This window comes from Mauremys mutica, chromosome 2 (genome assembly GCF_020497125.1).
Source record: "Mauremys mutica isolate MM-2020 ecotype Southern chromosome 2, ASM2049712v1, whole genome shotgun sequence".
NCBI classification, from domain to species: Eukaryota; Metazoa; Chordata; order Testudines; family Geoemydidae; genus Mauremys; species Mauremys mutica.
The window spans coordinates 162490512-162513090 of record NC_059073.1 but is presented as its reverse complement, the minus strand read 5'-3'; the positions used below and the strand labels follow the sequence as shown (position 1 = coordinate 162513090).

At 42.8% G+C, this 22579-nt stretch overlaps 1 protein-coding gene across 4 annotated transcripts in view; it reads right to left on the bottom strand.

Annotated features, from left to right (window-relative positions):
• CTNND2 (catenin delta 2) overlaps window positions 1–22579 on the bottom strand; it is a 1196137-nt gene that overhangs the window by 7006 nt on the left and 1166552 nt on the right. For all 4 annotated transcript variants that reach the window (XM_045005428.1, XM_045005429.1, XM_045005430.1 and 1 more), the window contains 2 exons: window positions 13133–13264; window positions 4403–4476 (listed from right to left, as the gene is read on the bottom strand). In XM_045005428.1, the coding sequence (XP_044861363.1) occupies window positions 4403–4476; window positions 13133–13264 (206 nt within the window). The remainder of the gene's footprint in view (window positions 1–4402; window positions 4477–13132; window positions 13265–22579) is intronic.

Here is a 22579-nt window from a genome sequence, read left to right as displayed (position 1 = left end):
AACATGCTGTGTGTATAGTAAAGGCTAATTTATGATGTGTGGCTGCACCAGGGAGGAGGGAAAAGACGCAGTCATGCTTTCCCCGGTGCAGCTGGACATTTGGTGACTAGTGCTCTGGGACAGCTGGCAGGATAACTGGCCAGTGCTGCCTGCAGTGCTCTCAGCCCCAGCATTGGCGTGGCCATATGGCCATGGCCTCACCAGCCCATGGCTGCACCGCAGTCCCGGCAGACGTACAGGTTAGATCTGCAGAAGAAGTGTAGTAACTGCCTCCCCCAACCATGCTCCCTCGCTTGCTCTTCCACTGCACAGGCATAATGCCTCTTCCTCTCGTAGAGCCTCCCAGTGCGGCTCTAGCTCACAGATCCATCACAGAACTCCACATATAAATCCTGCTTTCTCCCTTCACTCTAGCTGAGCCCACTACACACCACCTAGTATGCCATGACATCACATGCTGCTGCATGGAGAGATCTGCAAGGCTATTGTATAAGCAGGGCCAGCTCCAGGCACCAGCTCAACAAGTAGGTGCTTGGGGCAGCCAAGGGGCAGGGGCGGCAATTCGGTGGCGGGTCCCTCGGTCCCTCTCGGAGGGAAGGACCTGCCGCCGAATTGCCATCAAAGAAGAAAGCGGCGCAGAGGAGCTGCTGCCGATCACGATTGCGGCTTTTTTTTTTTCCGCCGCTTGGGGCGGCAAAAACCCTGGAGCCGGCCCTGTGTATAAGCATCATGGACAAAAACCATGTCCCTGGATGTCTCGGTATTTAAAAGCAGGGGAAGAAGTACAGCTGCATTGGTACCACTGTACAGAGTGTCAGTGTCACCCATCAACTACCACTGAAGTTAATGTGAGAAGAGGATGCTCAGCAAATCACAGGAGGTGTTTGGCACCTCACAGGATTGGGCTCAGTATTATTACAGCAGCCGTGGTTTCAGTACGCCTAGATTCCAGGGGGTGGTTAGTATCTTGGACACACTGTTTCAGCCCAAATGTTCAAACCTGGATGCCTTGGAATAGAGATTTGGACACACAGCTATCCCAACCCAATGGAATACAATTGTATCTAATGCTAAAAAAGCAACTACAGACCTGGGACTATGGCTTATTCACCAAAAGACACTGGCCTCACATAGGCTAATTGTAATGGGCATCATAAATGCTGACTGCAGTTGGAAATGAAACTCCCTGGGTGCTGCATTAGCTCACATATTTTGGGAATGCCCTGTATCAAGAATTTCTAATCTGAGGTGAGTCAAAGGACCAATTTGATAGTGGATGCTAAATTGCACCCCCCCCTTATGTTTTGTTCTTGGATATATTCCTGATGCCCGGAGATTACCTGGTAACAAGGCAGCGTGGTTCCAATGTGCAGCTTTGGGTGCTAAAAAATTAATCCTACAAACATGGAAAAGTTGATTCCCACCAAACATTGATGCCTGGCTCACTGATATGGCTGATCACACAGCTTCCAAATGACTGGCATTCTGCAGAAGGGGAATGCTCTAAAAATATAGAGCGATTTGGGCTGACTTTTTTTAGACGTCTATGATTAATGTAGACCCTGAAGAGCGACATGTCACTTCCCTTCCCAGCCCTTTCACCTAACTCTCTTTACTTCCTTTGTGTATTGTGATGAATCTGGTATTTTGGTATATTTGTTGTTTTTGGAAAAATGTAAACAAAATTATAAATACAAAAAATAAAAAACAAAAACAAAAAACAAAAGAAAACCCCAACAGCCTTAGCTACCCAAAGTTAGGCACATAAATAAAAATGTCCTATTTTTTTCTGAAATTTCCATGAGTTGTGTGTTCTCTGCACCTCTGAGAGTAGGCCTATTTAGATGTCTAAATATTAGGGCTGGTCACAAAATGTTCATCAAAATCATGTTTTGACAGAAAATTGGGTTTGAATTAAACAATTTTTTCTGCAAAAAGTGCTGCTTTCCACAGAAAATTTACATTTACACTTTTCATCAAGATACCAAACACCTGGAAACTGAAAAGCTTTTGGTTTTCAAACTACAATTCCCATTAGGAATTGTGGGGGGATTTCTGATTTACAATGTTTTGTTCCCAGCCAAAATTTTCTGCAGAAAAGACCATTTCTACTAAATATGGATTTATGTACCCGACAAGTCTGCACAAATTTCATTTTTTGCCTTAAACTTGCTGTCTCATTTCCCATTCTGAAAAATGGATATAACACTTACATACTTCATGGAGATGTTGCAAAAATTAATTAGTGCTTGAGCACCTTGAGGTCTGTGAACAAAAGGTGCTAATTAAGTGCAACATAGCATTGTCTATCATACAATTAACAAACAAACAATTCCACAATAATCTGAAAGCACTCTATTGGTGGGGGCTCAGGAAATGCTCTTTTGTATTCCACCCCAACTCCATATACATCCACATTCTGATGAGTATTAACTTGCCAATTATGGTATAAGTTAAATACACAGACTGCTCTACTTTTTCATGAGCTGTTAAATGCACACTGTGGTTTTAATGGACAGACTATTCTAAAGGATTTCTATTTAGGGTGTGGGTCTATGCTTGTGTATATGTACTATTGCCTACTGGGTGGAATGTGCACACACATAATTGATGTTTGTGAAAAGTGTCCGATTGACAAATATGGAAGCTAGTGGTCTCTATTAACACAGGTATAGCACAAACAGCTCACACTAAGGATGAAAGGGCACTTGGCATGTCTGCTGAAACTTTTAAACAAGGAGAGCCAGGTACAGTAACTCCTTGCTTAACGTTGTAGTTATGTTCCTGAAAAATGCTACTTTAAGTGAAACTATGTTAAGCGAATCCAATTTCCCCATAAGAATTCATGTAAATAGGGGGGGTTAGGTTCCAGGGAAATATAAATAAATAAATATATAGTTTTAAACAAACAATTTAATACTGTACACAGCAATGATGATTGTGAGGCTTGGTTGAGGTGGTGGAGTCAGAGGATGGGGTATTTCCCAGAGAATGCCTTGCTGCTAAATGATAATCTAGCTTTTGGCTGAGCCCTCAAGGGTTAATACATTGCTGTTAAGGAAGCCTCACACACTACAGGGCAGCACAAATGGAGGGAGGAAATACAACAGACACATGGCAGTGGCTGCAAAGATTCCCTGAAACTGAAAGTGATGATGAACCCCCCGCTATCCCACTGGAGTGCATCACTCTCTCCACTTTCCAAAGTGCTGGGAGGTGCATGTGTGCGTGAGACAGAGACACACACTGTGTGTGTGTGTTTGTGTGTGTGTGAGAGAGAGAGAGACAGACACTCTCTCTCTCTCTCACACACACACACGCACGCACCGTGTGTGTGTGTGTCAGAGAGAGACACACAGAGACACATACCATGTGTGTATGTGTGTGTGTGTGAGAGAGAGAGAAAAAGAGAGAGAGGCGCATTGCCCCTTTAAGTATGCTGAGCCCACTCTAAGTACATTGCCTTTTTAAGTAGATCAGCAAGTTGAGACAGCAGCTGCTGCCAGCAAGCTCCCTGAGCCCTGTCGTATCCCCCCGCCCCGGTTCTGTGGAGATTCGGTACAGGAGCAGGGGGCAGGAGCAGGGGTAGGGGGACACCCTGACATCAGCACCCCTCTTCCCCCACATCCCCTGCACAGCAGGCAGGAGGCTCCTGGGAGCAGCTCCAAGGCAGAGGGCAGGAGCAGCACATGGCAGTGTGCGGGGGGACAGTTGAACTGCTCGGCAATTGATAGCCTGTTGGGCGGCTGCCGCACAGGGAACTTAGGGGAGCTGATAGGGGGGCTGCCGGCCCACCCTGGTTCCGGGCTGCTCTTCCTGAAAGCAGTGGACAAAGCAGGTGGCTGGCAAACAATGTTATAAGGGAGCATTGCACAACTTTAAACGAGCATTTTCTCTAATTGATCAGTGCCGTAACAACAAAACAACGTTAACTGGAATGACTTTAAGTGAGGAGTTACTGTAGTGTCAATGACAGTGCTGTTTTTTGTGGTTCAGATACCTGACCACTTGGAACTGGATGCACACCACCAAATTCATGGAACATAAGACATCAAAAAACCATGAGGTTCCTACTACGGGATGAGCTAGTGGAATTACTTAGGCAGAGTCCTGTGCTTTTGTAGTCTATGCCACATATACACATGTAATACCATCTATGTACTGTATGCCATGATAAATTGTTACACATTTTGGAAACTTGGGTGCAAATTCTCTGCTGGTACAGAAGAGCACAACTCTTTTGAAGTCAATGGAATTGCTACCACTTGCAAAAGCACAGAATGTAGCCCTCACTGTCCATACTTCTCTATTATTTTAATGTTTTTGATTGTTCTAACAGGCAAAACAATGAATACATTTGCACTTTTTGTATAGAAACTAGTATTTTACTGTACTCACATACCTGGTTGTGTTTGATATCTTCAGCAGGTGCACCATAAGAATTCCTGTACAAAGTTGAGATTCCAGCATTTTGAGCTAAAGACAAAAGTAAAGGAGAAAAGTATTACCAGACATGTCTCTCTGCAGGATTTTTTGCAGTGATTTTGCTGTTATTACACTACATATATTAACATAATACTGGTTAAGATTTGTCCCAAGTAAAAACCATTCATTCTGGAATGAATATATATATATATATATAAGAATTCAGAATTGGAATCTTTGGGTATATTGAGAGAATGATAGCTTTTTCTTTTTTAATTGAGTGTGAGATTCTTAATTTGGGATTATTTCCTTCTCTTTGCGGGTTAGTAGATTAACTGTGCTGATTAAAAGTAACAAAGAAGGCAACTGAATTGCATCTTTGAAAGCACCAGCATGTACCTAAGCTTTATGAAGTGTGGCTGTTATGTGAGTTCACTTTTGCTTTCACTTGCAAATTATCATGTAAATGCCAGACTTTCCTTACCATCAAATAGTCTCATTCTTCACTTTGCTGTGTACATATATATTACTTATTAATGTTAGTAGGTGGAAGTTATACTGAATCTGTGGATTTCACACATAAGTCAATAAGAAAACTTGGTATGCAAACAACAATAAACCATAAATCTCAGGCTACGTACATTGTGTTACAGTATATAATTTATACATTTAACAGATGCAACTATAAATACTGGGACTAAAAAACCTGGCACTTTTGTTCCTTGCATCAGGCGCTTAGGATGATGATGGTCAAATGCATGAATTAGATGCACTGCAATGCTGCTTTTGTTATAAGGTGAAACCAACCACTTGGGGGGAAAGAGATTTAAATTAGCTCCAAAAATGAACTACCAAAAGGCTGATATCTGGTGAAAATGAAGCGATCTGGATGATCAGGCCTCAGCCTGTGAACTAATATCACTCTCCCCCAAGATGTTCCACAGTCAAGCTCATTGAGTGAATTGAGTTATGAGCCTGAAAGTGTTGAGATGAAGCAGTAATTCTAGGGACAAGAAAAATATCACATCTGTCCTTTAGAGATGCTCACATTTTTAGTAGGGATTTCAGTTTTTCTTCCTTTCCAATAATGTTTCAAGCCATGGGTGTCTCAAATGGGGCTGATTCTACCCCTGCATTTGCCCTTACAACCTATCTGAGATACATATTGCAGATGTGGTTGGAAAAAACTTGTGCATTTTGGATATTTGCAAGAATGCAAAGTAAACTATTTGTGCAGTGGCTGCAGATCACTCACAGGGAGCATGAATATAGAACAGGTACTTACCCTACAGTAACTGTGGTGCTTCAAGATGTTGTACATCTTACAAGAACATAAGAACGGCCATACTGGGTCAGACCAAAGGTCCATCTAGACCAGTATCCTGTCTTCCGATAGTAGCCAATGCCAGGGGTCCCAGAGGAAATGAACAGAAAATCATCAACCATCCCCTATCGCCCATTCCCAGCTTCTGGCAAACAGAGGCTAGGGACACTATCCTTGTTGTAATCAGTGTGGTTCCTACTGTAGGTACATATGCACCTAATGCACACAAGACTATAGTTTTTCTGAATAGCGGAGCATGTGCCTATGTCTCCTTATGCTCCTGTACAAGGGCAGAGTGGGAGTGGCTGCGACCCTCCTTCAGTTCCCTTGCAATTCAAAGCCCAGGTTAGCTGAGGACTCTGAAAAGCAGGGATGGAGGGCAGGTCAAGGGATCCACTGACTATAACATCTCAAAGAACCAGAATTTCTGCAAGGTAAATAACCATTCTCTCTCTTTGAGCATGTGTCAGTGTGGATCTGGTGACTGGCAAGCAGTATCCCCTCTGGACAGGTGAATGAGGAAGGCCAGTCAATTAGTCAAATAATGAGTAAAGCACTGCTTTCCTGAATTTAGCATAGGACCTGGCTGCCATGCCAAGGGTGCAATGTTTGACAAAGGTCAGTAGGTTGCTCTGCAGGTCTCAGGTACAGTCACATTCCTGAATCAGGCTGAAGATGCTGCTTGTGCCCTGGTGTAGTTTGTGGAGTACACGGATTGTACACTGACGTTTAGAGGGAAAGGCTCACCAGCTACTTGATAGCAGGCAGAGCAAAACTGTGTGATCCGCTCAAAAAGTCTCTCTGCTGGGAAGGTTTGGCCTTTTGATGAGCCGAGTATAATCACAAAGAGATGAAGAAACGGTCCAAAGGGTTAAGTCTTGTCCAGGTAATGGAGCAAGGCTCTGGAAACATCCAAGAAACCTAGCTTCTTCTCTCCTGGTGTTGAATATGGCCAATAGGTTGACCAGTAAGGCCTGGCAACTTGCCACTCTGAGTTGTAAAGAGCAGTAATAGTAAGATTTTTCTCCCAGACACATTGAGCCTTTTTGCGTCACTGTCCCCACTCCCCTTAGAGGTACACTTGTTTGATTTAGACTTTTACTGCACTGCTCAAACATCTAAGGAGTCTGGGTTGTGGTGGACATGGAAGTACTCAAATCCATATTGAGAGACCTAGTACCTTTTCTCTACCTGTTTTGCAGTTGTAGTTACAATGGCTGGTGTCTGCCACCAGGCTCTAGCCAGGTGGTGGGCAACATGCCGCACAAGACAGTTTGTTAACATTGATAGTCCGCAGGCACGGCCGCCCGCAGCTCCCTGTGGCTGCGGTTCGCTGTTCTGGACTGGCAATTGTGAGAATGTCAAACTTATGGAATTCCTTTGATGTGACCCAAGTCTTTAGCTCCAGAGTTTCAGCTATTCTCATAAGCAGCTCTTAGACTTGAAGACATCCAGGCTGGTACTGGTGACAAGGAGACCACCTTGTCAGGTGACAAAGATGACAGGTCCTTTGGTGGTGTTTTTGCTCTAAAGACCTGTAAGAACGGACTCCCAATAAGCTCAATAGGGCCACAGAGGCATGCCTTTAGGGTATTTGGTATTGACTAGAACAATGCCATTTCTGCTGAGCCCTTTCAGTAACAGATCTCAGAGGAGCAGGTTCTCTATTTGAAGGTGCTGAGAATGTATGTCCCAGTGACATGTGTGGATGATGCTGAAGTATAAGATGCTTTTAGTACTAGGGTTTGCACCAGTATAGATAGGTGTCTCAGTACTGATGATGGTCCCCAGAGTATTGTCATTGTCTGTAGACATCGACACTGAGGGATATGACACCAGAGAAGGCTTCCTATGTGCCACAGGCTGCTCCTTATTATCAGAACTCAAAGCCATGTGGGTCTTGGTGGCTGTATCCCTGAAGCTTTATTTGGTCTGTCTTTATGGGAGGACACTGAGCTCCACCTGTAGTCTCTGCCTTTGAGATCAGAGAGGCCCCTCTTGATGCTAAGCTTTGGTAATGGTAGGTGTTGGCAATGGTGCCTGAGGTTCCAGTGCTTTGCAAATGCCAGGTCTTTCCTCATCACCATCTTCTCTGCTCTGGTCTTTGGAGTCACTTGCCTGCTAGATGGTGAGCTGAATGAAGCTGGCTTGTCCATTACCCAGATCCAGATGCTTGTTGTCTCAGGATCTCAAGAGACCTTCACAGATTGCTCCAGGAGATGAAGCTTTAACTGCATGTCTCACAATTTACATTTTATTATGGAGAATGAAAACCACATTGAACATTTACTCGGTATGTGGGGTTCTCCTAAATAGAGGAGGCACCTCCTGTGTTCATCCATCAATGGAATTGTCCATCACAGAGGACAGGCACAGCTTGAAACCCACAGATTTCAACACCACCAAATTGAAAAGTCTTGTACAGGAGGAGTGTCTGGAGGACCTGTGCACAGGGTCTGATATAGATACTCAGCCCAGATAGATTGGTATCATTCATGGTGGTCGTTTGTCACAGAATCAGAGGAGTTATGAAGATTTTATGAAGAGTTTGAAGAAATTTAGCCAGAGCTAAACTAGTTGGTCAGAAGTTTTCCAGGTTCCATCTTACTGCCGGGATGGTAAAATGGAACAGAGGGTCATAGTCTTAATGCCCTCACATAGCCGCATGAGGAGCTACAGAATGCACACACGGCCCCAACGGACACTGCTGTTCAGAAACAAACAAACATCATGTGCATGAGGTGAATGGAAACAACACGGACACATAGCAGAAGAACAGAATATACCCGCTGACAGAATTTGTATCAATGTTGTTATGCAAATCACAAATTCACATTGTAAAATATGAACAAAACATAAATGGTACAGAGTCCTTTATTTAACATATTAAAGGGAAAATGGCACACTAAGAGTTTGGGAATGCCAAGAGTTCCCAACGCAGAAAATTGGGATAGTTTAGGGGAGAAGATGAGAGAGCTTAATCTCTTGAGTCAATTAAGAAGTTCACTATGCCTGGATGAACAGTTGACTATTGATGTCAAAAACTACAGAGGATGAGGACAAGTGAAAAGGAGAGAGAGGGATGAATCGATCCACATTTTGCGGTTTGCGCCCATCCCTTGCTGAGATATCGTATACACGTTAAGACATGTAAAATTGTCAGGGGTTGGGAGAGGGAGGATGAAGAAGGAAGTGATTTTAAGAAATGGGGGAAGAGGAGGGATAGAAGGATAGAAAGAAGTATGGTAGTCAGAGAGAGTGAGGCAGCAAATGGGAATATGAGAATTGGAGCTGCCACATTACACCCCAGAGGTGGCTGCATTTCAGTGATGGATGAATTAATATTTCAGTGTTTGTACATTTTCTGTAGTAACAATAGGTAAGTACAAGTGACTACTGCAGATGCCGATGTTACCATATCCATTTATATAAGGTAAAACTGGGAAGTTTTTAAGGGCCACCATGATAGACCAATACAGTTTGTGAAGAACTCTGTGGTCCCCTGGTGTGAAGGATGCTATATAAATCTAAACTACCCATATTATTTTATAAGATGCCAAGTATTATATTGCTGAAAGTTAGCAGACAAATAATTCTCCTCAGCAGCCTTCTGTGAAGAACACATTGATAACCTTAAGACCAGCTTTGAAAAGGATATAGCTAGATATTTATGTGACAAAGATATCACTGACCTAAGTCTTCCCATATATCTTAGCTCACTTACTTGATTCATGGTTTAAGATTTACATTCAAGTTTCATGTTCCAAAAACTGCTGACTCTGGACACATTTATAGTACTTTGAAACAAGAAGTCACTAGCCCAATGCCCTCGTAAGCATAGTCTGATAGTCAGCAAGAAAGGGAAGGATAAATCAGTTATAGCCAGTCATCTGCCCCTTGTACTGCATGGTCTGTGTCTTTCATTACATCCAGCAGAGCTCCTCTTCTAAAACATAGTTCCAAGCAGTAAAGTTAAACATTTGTATGTTATACAAATACCAGCCAGTGTGGGGGTCTCCTGCTTTCTTATCCCTCCCAGCTTCTTGCATGATGGAAGACATGACACTGGCATATGGGATGACTCCTTTGTATGATGGTTTCTTTAAAAAAAGCAGGCAGTAAAAGTTCCTTTGGCAATGGCTGGAGAAAGATATTTCAGATGCACTCCCTCCTTGTTTGTGTTCAGAATGCATTTTCAGGGCACCTGGAGTGTGTGCAGGCTATTAGATGAGTAAGCCTGAACACTGACATAGACGGGAAATGGACATTCTTTAAAGTAAACCTGGAAAATGTTGATCCAGAAGATGCTTCTGTGCCTGGAGTGATTGATATAGGACACAGATGGTGATGCTTAATGTCAGTTCAACAGGAGAAGCCACGTAGTAAAAGAAACATGATCTTCAGAGCACAAATCTCATGAAAGCATATCAAAACCTTGGTTTCCCTGATCGGGAGGGGAATGGCTGAGAGTCAAGCTATGGTATTTATTTATGGTAGTCACACATTTTTAAAGAACATAATAGGTTTGTTTCCTTTTTAATTTGTTTCTTATTATTTTTACAGTTCTCAAAAATAGGCTAGTTGTGTGATGACCTATAAATGTAGCAAGGTGTTATAAAAGCAGAGAGAGCAAAGGAAAATGATCATACTGTTCCTGCTTTTCTCTTACCTGGCCTCAGGAAATCAATGGTATTTCAGAGCTGCTTAATTCATTAATAAGGATCTTAACACTTTTTACTCAATTGTTTTATTTCATAGCTTTTCACTCTTTTCTGCAGGCTTCACGGACTTCCCCACATATTCCCTTAGTGACAGGAGGCCAACATTACTATTAAAAAAAACAACCTATCAGGTAGCAACCAACAGTTCACAGGACATTGTCTGGGATTGTAACCTGGGAATGGCTTTGTAAAACCTGGGACAGTTGTGGATAAACGGGGATATGGATATATTAGTAGATATGCATGCTGCATACGTCAGTGGGAGAATTGCCTACATATCTTGCACTGAGCATTTTTCATTGCGCCACAGAATAAGAGGAAATCTATGCATCACAACTCCAACTTGGCAAAATATTCCTCTAAACCCCACATGCTCCTTTACAACCCATCCACATACTGACTACAGTTCAGTGATGGATATGCAACGTGTGTGCTGCAGGCAGTGAGGGAATCCTTACCCCTTGTTACAGGATGTAAACCCAGGCAAACAGGAGAACAGCCCAGTACAACAAAATATCTCACAACAAAAACATAAAGATTGATTTTATATTATTTTTATTGAAATATTCTTATCCAGTTTGCCTGGTTTCCTTTACATGTTTGTTGTCGCTTCTTGTTTCTCTATCACGAATGACAAATACTTTGTAAAGGTGATCTGTACATTTGTTACAATCAACAGTCAACATATACTAGTAGAATTATTCACTTCATTTAGTTATTTATAGGCTTTGCCTTCCTCAAATGGCTCTTCATTTGATGTCAGACCAACTGTACAAGGTTGAGATTTGGCAACCTGAAAGAGAGAATGTGATTCATGAACTCCTGTTTCAAATACATAGTGCATGTACAGTACTGGGAACTACAGTAGACCTTTTAAATTTGACATTGTTACTCATCTCTCACAAAGAGCCGAGTAGCTGGATAGTAGAATGGGTAACCTGAAGTTTGATGCAAACTCTTTATTACAAAGAACCCAATGAAAAAGCAGTTACAAGGGGGGAGGGAGAAATGGGGACTTAGGCACAACAGGGAGTGGAACTCAAAATGGAACACAGGGGGTGGGGAAGTGCCAACCTCCATTCCTTAAAAAAACAGCAAACAAGGGAGAATGAGTGAACTAAAGTAAGAAAAAGAGAAGCCAGACATACTGCAGTAAAGATAAAAAAGAGAGAAGGGTGGGGAGATGAACTGGAAGAGAAATGAACATGGATTTTAAAAAGAGGCAGGGAAAAACAAGGTGAAAGATGTGTCATTAACTGCCAGAAAATGTCCTCCCCTCTGATCATTCTTAGGGCAGGTCCATACTCACCACGCGGGTCGACGCGGTGAGTTCGACTTCTCGGAGTTCGAACTATCACGTCTGATCTAGACGCGATAGTTCGAACTCCGGAAGCGCCGCGGTCGACTCCGGTACTCCACCACTGCAAACGGCGGTGGTGGAGTCGACGGGGGAGCCGCGGAGTTCGACCCCGCCGCGTCTGGACGGGTGAGTAGTTCGAATTAGGGTACTTCGAATTCAGTTACGCTATTCCCGTAGCTGAATTTGCGTACCCAAATTCGAACACCCTTTTTAGTGTGGACCAGGCCTTACTTAGTATGCTTGCCTGAACTTTCAGATACTTTTAAAAGGAAACCGTATCCTTTGTCCTTCCCTACTGCCAAACTGGATTCTGACAAGCCTTCTTCATGGATGTAGCCAAGGTCCTGACAAAGTGTAACAATAGCTGAACACAGACTTGTCCTCCACAATCATGTCAATAATGACCTTTACAATGACACTGTTTGGGTGACAGGAAAAAGTGAATGGCAGCAATGTCACATCAGGGTAGGGTAGAACAACTCTATTCAGTGAGATTACAAATTATTCTCAGACATCCCAAATACTGAAAACTAATGTCAATTACAGTACCTTGCATGAACAAATGGCTTCCTCTTTGCTGCTTCCTCGTGTAATGGTCCGCTGAATTGTCTCCTAAGGCCAGAGGCAGACGTTAAGACTCCCAGGCTCTCAATGATGTGCAAAATCTATTTGTCTGTTTTTCCATTTCTTAGATCACTTCTTAGATTTAATGTTAATTCATCTTCTTGCATGTTGCTCCCTCCATGTAAACTCAGATGATAATCTGTAGGGTTTTGGTTACCAAGTACTGTACTGCACAGGAAATGCTGTATGAGCAATGTCAGATCTTGAACGCAAACTTCTGGATACAGATTGTAGCATGGGAAGCTTGGTATTGAATCAGCATGCTGATGGTGTCCCAAGCAACATTAAGAACCTGGCAGAGAATCCAGTCTTGGAATCCTTCAAGATCTCTACAGATAATGGTGAGGGAAAACACCCAGGCATCATGGCATCTCTACAGGTCCATGTTGTAATAGGATTAGATGTTACAAAGTACAGGGCCACTCCTGATTGTTGAGTATTTATTACATGTGTTGAGCTACCACCTAGATCAAGAATGTATACACAGCTCTGTATTCACATAAGAGTTTTATAAGGAGTTATACTAATACTATTCTTTTTACTTTCAATCTCCTATCTATGAGGTACTCAGACATCACAGAAGTTGATCTTTTTCACTATTACAGTAAACTCAGCCAAGCCTAGAAAATGTGTCTGTCACAATCAATTTATATATGTGAGGTGTAAGCACAATCTCACCTGTCATGGTGTCTTTCCTCGAAGTGTGTTCTCCTTTATTACCATGGTAAGCGGCATTTGTTCCAGTTGATTCGTAGTCTGTTTTCCTTTCTTTTAGGCTGATCATTTCCCGAGGTGAGGCTGGGGCACTTGCTAGATAGTAAAAACAAATAATTTTTCTCCCCTCACACCACCGCAAAGACATCTGGGGTAAACAATTTAGTAATATTTACATTTGTTAATATATAGGAATTAAACTGTGTAAAGTGCATAGACAGAACTGGATTTGGAAAGGGGTTAGAAGTGCTGCTATTTCAAATATATGACAAATGTATTAAAGGCAGTTGTTAAAAACTGCATTTCTGTCTGAGCATTTTGTTCCTTCTCCATTTACATGTAACAACTAAGATGATCACAATGGAAGGACATAAGCAGCAATTTTATTTTTCTTCATCCTTTCCATTTCTTTAATTTGTACATTTGACAACAATTTTGCATAATCAGGTTCACTTCCCCAGGTATCATCAGTTCCTCCTTTGTTGAAAAAACTTTTATAATGATTAACAGGGAGCAGAAAAACATAAGAGTTATGCTTTGTTTTATTTCTTGAAAATAAACAGGAACCATGCAATGGTTATGAGACAAAAAGGCATTAGTATGGAAAATGTAATTTTAACTAAAAACCCAAGATATATACAAATATTCAGGTAAATGCTCAATACTTGAAAGTAACTCCAATAATTCTGACTCTAGTATTATGGGTATGATTATCTGTATATACAGCAATGACCATTAAAAAGTCAGCATCTACCAAAAATATCAAATAATCATAATAATTAATTCCTATTCCAGGTGATGGAAAAACAATGGGATTTCATATAGCAATTCTTTTTAATGGTGACCTCTCTGTCTTTCTGACTATACTGGAGTAACATCATTTAATTAACTAAAGTAACTAGCAAATGCTGAGGGTGGACACTGTATTTAACTGCATTCCTGGCTGCACATATCATTGTAGTATTTAGATGACAAATATGTTAGTAAAGGTTTATGATAAAGTGTTAATAAAATAGAGATATGTTGGATATTAGGGCAACAATTACGATTTCTTAACGTATTTCTTAAACTTTTATTTCCCGCAAACCAGTTTAAGAATAGATGTTTTTTTCTTCTTCCATTGAGACCCCTATTACCAGTTCTAGGGTCTTGCTCCCAAAGATAAGAAAAGTTTGATTAAATAATTCTGGGGGATAATGTATTTTCTCAGCCTTTGACAAAAGTTAGCCTTATAAAAAATGAATGCCTCGACACAGTCCCCTAAGGTACTCTGGGTGTTGCAGGGCTCTGCAATTCCCAGTACTTTATAGATTCCCCAAGTCTGTATATCAGTTGAAGTTTTCTAGCAGGAAGAATAATTTTTTCCCCCAATTGTTACTAGGCATTTACATTTCTACATGCAACCAAATCCAACTGGTTCTGAGGATTTTTAGTTTCACTTATTCAAAAGCACTAAGAATCTTTAGAGAGGAAGGAACACAAATAAAGAGGGATTCCCGCTCCCAGAGCAATGATGAGAGGAGGCTTTTCTTTTAATAGCTTGGGTAATGGCAAGTTTGCTCTTTGTTTTAATGACTGTTTAAAAATCAGGCCCTTTTTAGGGAAAAATAATGTCACATAGTTCTTTCTCTTTCACTCTCTGGCTGGAAATCCAAAAGAATATCCCTTCGGGAAAAATAAAACTGCCCCACATTTGGAAATGGTGTCACAAATGTATTTCATACTGGGCAGCTCCACTTTTATGTGTGATGAAATCTAACCAGAAATCAAGGGTTTCTTGGCCAGCAAGGGACTTGCAAGGTTAAATCTTTATTAAAAGGATGTCAGCAATATTCTCCCTAGATGCTACCAGCAAGAAAGCTGTTGTATTATCACGGTGGACTTGGTAAGGTCTCTAGTGGTAAATGTCTTTTTGATTACTGATAAACGTATGGCAAAATGATCGCTACTGCAGTTAACGCTTACTCCAGCTGGGAGTGAATGACCATCACACACAAAGGGGGCTGTGGAGAGGTGAATAGTGTCCTGCTGTTATACCTGTTAACATGATTTTCCTGAGGCCCTTCTCGCTGCTTCACAATTTTAAATACAGCAAAACCCACAGGTTGCATTAACCAATTCCCCAAACAGAAAAAAGAAGCCTCTAACTCGAGGTGCTGTCCTAACAACTACCGTGCAACTTCTTACCGAATACTTTCTGTATTATGCAACATCTTCCCTTTTCACTCTGTATTTTACCCCAAGAATCATGGGAATCTCACTGAATCTTGCTTTGGAGATCAGAATTTTGATCCAAACTGGGTAAAGTCAATAAAATATGTGTGAGGGTCTCCTTGAGAAATTCCAACACCCGTTAAACATCCTGTTTTTTTTGGGGGGGGGGGAGAGGGACAGAATTAAGCTTCTGTTCCAGATTTTAATGAATCAAGGGATTTTATACCTACATATTTCAAATCTGGGAATGATGATGACGGAGGATCACTGTCCATGTTGATACTGAACTTCCCATTAAGCTCTAATGTTACAACAAACAAACGCCCCATTTTAAAGTCTTCTTATAGTTAAATTTTCAAAAAGCTCAGATCTCATTTAGGCACCAAAAAAAGTGAGGAGATTTTCAATAGCTCAGTCCCTTGAATGATGAGTTCTTTTGAAAACTGGCCAGAAGTGTCACAAAGGGACATGAACTCTTGAAAATCAAGCTGTTACATGGGTGCTTACATGGGATCCGAGTTCATTTGAAAAACTGATCCCCAAAGTGCATACTGAACAATTCAATAATTACCCCTGATTTGTTATGCAATTTTGGTCCCCAAAATCTATTTTTTTCCCAGGCATACACATATGCAAGTTCCAATGAAATAAATGAAGGTTCTGTATGTGTATATTGAAGGCAGAATGGCTCAGTAATTATCTACTCTGGATTAGTAAACATGGGCAAAACACCGGAGAGAGAGCAAAATGCAAGGATTGCATTTGAGCAGCACCGATGCCTAATGAATGCGCTCTCTTATAAAAACAATTTTCTCCAAGTATTGGTATTTATTTTTTCCATTTTGATCTCAATATCAGAGGAGGTACTAGCATTTCTTCTCATGACACAAACTTGAATACATGGACAGAAAGGCAAAAGCTTTGGGCCTCACAAAATCAATACACACCAGAGTGAGAGTTTAGTTGGAAAGTTTCAAAATAGGTGAAAAAAATTAATGGGAAATGTCAATGAAAAACAGAAATCCTGGCTCCACTGAAGTAGATGACAAAGCTCCCTTTGACTTTAATAGGGCCAGGATTTCATTCCAAGGGTTTATCAGAAAGTATTATAGATTTAGACTGAAAAAAATTGGACCAATCAAGTGCACTACCCCAGCTCTTATCAAAGAAATGAAGTAAAGAAACACTAATGAGAGAGAAAGCATTATATAACACTGGGGTATTGGCTGGCCACTCAATGTTCACTTAGAAACTGCCCAGCACTCCTTAAAAGTTTTCTACTGCTTAGGAAACAAAGTGGATAATTATGGCTGATAACTTGACAATGCTAAAACAAGAATTAATATTACAAGTGAGTTTCAGTTAAGATTTTTATGTAGGGCACAAGTATAACCTTTACATTTGTTGCTTAGTATATTATTTGAACTCCACCCCTTTAAGTATCTGGTTTAATGAAGGCAAAGCACATTGACGAAATTTCCTTTCCTCACATTTAAGCCTGGTCTACACTAGGCATTTAAACCGGTTTTAGGGGCGTAAAACCGATTTAACGCCACACCCGTCCACACTAGGAGGCACCTTATATCGATTTTAATGGCTCTTTAAATCGGTTTCTGTACTCCTCCCCGACGAGAGGAGTAGCGCTAATATCGGGATTAACATATCGGAATAGGGTTAGTGTGGCCGCAAATCGACGGTATTGGCCTCTGGGCGGTATCCCACAGTGCACCACTGACCGCTCTGGACAGCATTCTGAACTCGGATGCACTGGCCAGGTAGACAGGAAAAGCCGCGCGAACTTTTGAAATTCATTTCCTGCTTCCCCAGCGTGGAGAGCTCATCAGCACAGGTGACCACGCACAGCTCATCTGCACAGGTAACAATGCAGTCTCCTGAGAATCGAAAAAGAGTCCCAGCATGGACTGCACGGGAGGTACTGGATCTGATCGCTATATGGGGAGAGGATTCAGTGCTAACAGAACTGCGTTCCAAAAGACGAAATGAAAAAGTATTTGAAAGAATTTCTAAGGCTATGGCGGATAAAGGCCACAGCAGGGACTCAGTGCAGTGCAGAGTGAAAGTTAAGGAGCTCAGACAAGCCTACCAGAAAACCAAAGAAGCAAACGGAAGGTCCGGGGCAGGTCAAAAAACATGCCGCTTCTACGCTGAGCTGCATGCAATTTTAGGGGGCTGCGCTACAAGTACCCCACCCCTGACTGTGGATTCCGAGGTGGGGGTTGTAATCTCTGCCATGGCTGAGGATTATGTGGACGGGGAAGATGAAGATGAAGAAGAGGAGGAAGACCTAGCAGAGAGCACACAGCACTCCGTGAGCCCCAGCAGCCAGGAGCTTTTTCTCACCCTGACGGAATTACCCTCCTCCCAGCCCTCCCAAGCAACTATCCCAGACAATGACGCCATGGAAGGGACCTCTGGTGAGTGTACCTTTGCAAATATCAAGCATTGTTTTTTAAGCAAGCGTTTTTTAATGATTGATTTGCCCTGAGGACTTGGGATGCATTCGCAGACAGTATAGTTACTTAGAAAAGTTTGTTAACATGTCCGGGGATTGAGAGGAAATCCTCCAGGGACATCTCGATGAAGCGCTCCTGTAGGTACTCCAGAAGCCTTTGCAGAAGGTTTCTGGGCAAGGCAGCCTTGTTCCGCCCACCATGGTAGGACACTTTACCACGCCATGCATGTAGCAAGTAATCAGGTATCATTGCATGGCAAAGCATAGCAGCGTATGGTCCCGGTGATTGCTGGCATTCAAGAAGCATCCGTTCTTTATCTCGCTGTGTGATCCTCAGCAAAGTGATATTGTTCAGGATAACCTGGTTAAAAACCAGGAATTTAAGTAAGGGGGATGGCCATTTTCCTACTGGGTTCGTGGACTGCAGCAGCTTAAAAAAAAAACCTTTCCTGCACGTAGCCAAGCGGGGGGAGGGGAGGAGTGAAATGCCGATGATCTTTTTTGTGTTTGGTCACCGGCGATCTTCCCCAAGCTACCAGCCACGCAGTGGGTGGGGGGGTGGGAAGGGTGTTGATTAGCAGGGAGCTAGCGTGGTATTAGCCATGCATTGGGGGGAGGGGTAAAGCACTGCAGAAGCCGAAAGACAGTGTCTTACCATGGCCGCATGCAAGCTGAATTCTGATGCCTGGACCAGTGTCTGTGAGATCTGTAACTCCAGAGCTGCAGGCACTCACTATTAAGATGAAAAATGCGACCTTGTAGGGAAATCACATGTGCTATGTAAGGTGAATAGTGCTGTTCACTGTGAAAGAGTATAACCATTGTTCTGTAAAATGTATCTTTTTAAATATTTCTCTCCCTCATGCAGCTGCAAATTTTTCAAGCGTGCCTCCTCCATCCCAAAGGCTAGCACAGATAAGGCGGAGGAAAAAGAAGACGAGAGATGAAATGTTCTCGGATATTATGGAAGTTACACGCAATGAAAGAGCTCATCTGAATGAGTGGAAGGACGTGGTATCAAATTACAGGAAAGATGCCAGTGAACGTGAGGACAGAAGAGACACCCGAGATGAGAGGTGGCGGCAGGAAGACCGGCAGGAAAATCAGAGGTGGCGGGATGCAACTCTGGGGCTGCTGCGTGATCAAACTGACATGCTCCGGCAGCAGGATCACAGAGTGCCGCTGCAGCCCCTGTATAACCACCCTCTACCACCCTCTACCCTCACCATGTTCCATATCCCCCTCACCCAGACGTGTAAGAATGCGTGGGGGGAGGCTCCGTGCACCCGCCAACTCCACCCCCGTGGACAGCCCAACCAGAAGGCTGTCGTTACTGTGAAATTTTTTTAATGGCCTTCTCCATCCTTCCTATCCTCCTCCCAAACCACACCCTTACTTCTCTCCCTGTTTTTATAATGAATTAATAAAGAATTCATGATTTTTAAACGAGAGTGACTTTATTTGAATAAGTAAGCTGTACTCGAAGGGGGAGGGTGAGTTGATTACAGGGAATGTGTCAATCAAGGGGGTTGGGTGTTCATCAACAAACACAGCAGTCACACTGTACCCTGGCCATTGATGAAGCTCGTTTTCAAAGCTTCTCTGATGCGCACCGCTTCCTGGTGTGCTCTTCTAATCTCCCTGGTGTCTGGCTGCGCGTAATCAGCGGCCAGATGATTTGCCTCAGCCTCCCACCCCGCCATAAAAGTCTCCCCCTTACTCTCACAGAGATTGTGGAGAATACAGCAAGCAGCAATAACATAGGGGACATTGGTTTGGCTGAGGTCTGAGCGAGTCAGTAATGTCCGCCAGCGCGCCTTTAAACGGCCAAATGCACATTCCACCACCATTCTGCACTTGCTCAGCCTGTAATTGAACAGATCCTGACCACTGTCCAGGCTGCCTGTGTATGCCTTCATGAGCCATGGCATCAAGGGGTAGGCTGGGTCCCCCAGGATAACGACAGGCATTTCAACATCCCCAACTGTTAATTTCTGGTCTGGGAAGTAATTCCCTTGCTGCAGCCGTTTAAACAGAATAGTGCTTCTGAAAACGCGAGCGTCATGAACCCTCCCTGGCCATCCCACGTGGATGTTTGTGAAACGTCCCTTGTGATCCACCAGTGCTTGCAGCACCATTGAAAAGTACCCCTTCTGGTTTACGTACTGGGTGCCCTGGCGCTCCGGTGCCAAGATAGGGATATGGGTTCCATCTATCGCCCCCCCACAGTTAGGAAATCCCAGTGCAGCAAAGCCATCCACTATGGCCTGCACGTTTCCCAGAGTCACAACCTTTCGTAGCAGCAGCTTAGTGATTGCTTTGGCTACTTGCATCACAGCAGCCCCCACAGTAGATTTTCCAACTCCAAATTGATTCCCGACTGACCGGTAGCTGTCTGGCGTTGCAAGCTTCCACAGGGCTATCGCCACTCGCTTCTCTACTGTGAGGGCTGCTCTCATCTTGGTATTATGGCGTTTCAGGGCAGAGGCAAGCAAGTTCCATGAAAGTGCCCTTACGCATGCGAAAGTTTCGCAGCCACTGGGAATCGTCCCACACCTGCAACACAATGCGGTCCCACCAGTCAGTGCTTGTTTCCCGGGCCCAAAATCGGCGTTCAATGGATAGAATCTGCCCCATTACCATCAGGATCTCCAAAGCGCAGGGGCCCGCAGTTTGAGATAATTCTGTGTCCACGTCCTCATCACTGTCATCGCCGCGCTGCCGTATCCGCCTCTTACTCGCCTCGGTTTGAAGGTCCTGGTTCACCATATACTGCACGAGAGTGCGCGAGGTGTTTAAAACATCCACGATTGCGGTATTGAGCTGAGCAGGGTCCATGCTTGCTGTGCTATGGCGTCTGCACAGTTCAAGCAAAAAAGGCGCGAAACGGTTGTCTGCTGCTTTCAGGGAGGGAGCGGTGAGGCTGTACCCAGAACCACCCGAGACAATGATTTTTGCCCCATCAGGCACTGGGATCTCAACCCAGAAATTCCAAGGGGCGGGGGAGGCTGCGGGAACTATGGGATAGCTACGGAATAGCTACCCACAGTGCAATGCTCCAGTAATCGATGCTAGCCTCGGACCGTGGACGCACACCACCGAATTAATGTGTTTAGTGTGGCCGCGTGCACTCGATTTTATACAATCTGTTTTGCTAAACCGGTTTATGTAAAATCGGAATAATCCCGTAGTGTAGACGTACCCTTAGAAAAGGTGGCTGGTATATTTTCAGTCTGATATTGTAATAGCAATGAATAATAGCACATTCATGTCCTCCTTACCATGACAAAAAGTGGACATTTATAATGATTGTGTCCTTTATTTTTTAAACTTACTACTTAAATCACGAGGACAGAAATTTGTTCTCTAGTCTCATATCTGTTCTTTTCCTGTGAGGCTGGTATTGTTTTACTAGAGTTTAACCTTTAAAGGATATGTTAATACATAGTAAGTTTTTAGAAAGAACATTGATGTTTGACAATGGTTCAGCTTATTATACTGTATTATTTCTATAGTTTACAAAAAAGATCTGTAAAAGCTCATGCACAAACCTTAATCTTTGGTCATTTCCTCCAGCAGTCCTAATTTACACTGTATTTTTCTTGTTAGGATTAAAGTAACAAATCTGCATCGATTCAGAATTTTGATTAAATTTTCACCCCCTGGTTGGGACCCCTGGATTTAAGAACTATTGTTAAGCAGATGGCTGTGCTTATGTATCTATTAAAACTGGGGATTGCTCTTAAAGCAATTGTCAGCTATCTATCTAGCAAGATTTTAAGACTCTGACATCATCAAAAAGACCCAATCAGAATCAGAATATGGTTTTGGACAACATGAGCCCTCAGCCAGAATCTAACAGGACAACATACAACACATAGCTCCAAAAGGATGCTAGGACATTGCTAAGACATCAAAACACTAATGATTATGTTAAGCATGCTGCTTTTTGTACACAGTCAAATGATAAGACATAATTGTCTGTCCATTCCCTGTAGGAACTATATCTATTCACCCCTGTGTGAGCAACAGCTCTCCACCAATTATTCAAATCCACAAGTGGACTCCTGCAAAGTTTTTATTGGAGGCATTCATGAAATTGTCTGTTGACGCTGGACTAAGAAACGCTATTATGATTTACGGTACTGACTTTTGGGGGTGGAGGGATGGGGTGGGGTAGAGTCCTATATGTTAGACAAAGTTAGATTCCCTCCTTGAACTGAACAAACAACAGAAAGCAGGAGATACTTGGAGTCAGATGTTCACCGAAAACTCAGGGCCAGATTTTTCAAGCACTCAGCACTCATAATCAGGGTCAGATTTTCAAAAGGGCACCTATCTAGGTGCCTGTAGGAAGAGTAGATTTTTGAAATGGCTTAGTACTCAGCCATGACTATGGGGATACCTGTGGCCAGATTTTCAAAATAGCTCAGCACGTTGCCCTTGTAGATTGAGACTGGACTCCTAGATAGTTAACAGACATCAAAAAACAATCACTTCTGCACTAGGGTGTAAATAGTTTAGCCAGACATATTTTACTGCTGATATCCCGGTGACTATGTGGAACAACTTGCACATGAGGAGTGATTAATAAGATTGGGACTGTTCATCTTAGAAAAATGAATAAGGAAATGTTATTTATCCTTTCACATAACACAAGAACCAGGGGTCACCCAATGAAATTAATAGGCAGCAGGTTTAAATAAAGATAAGGAAGTACGTCT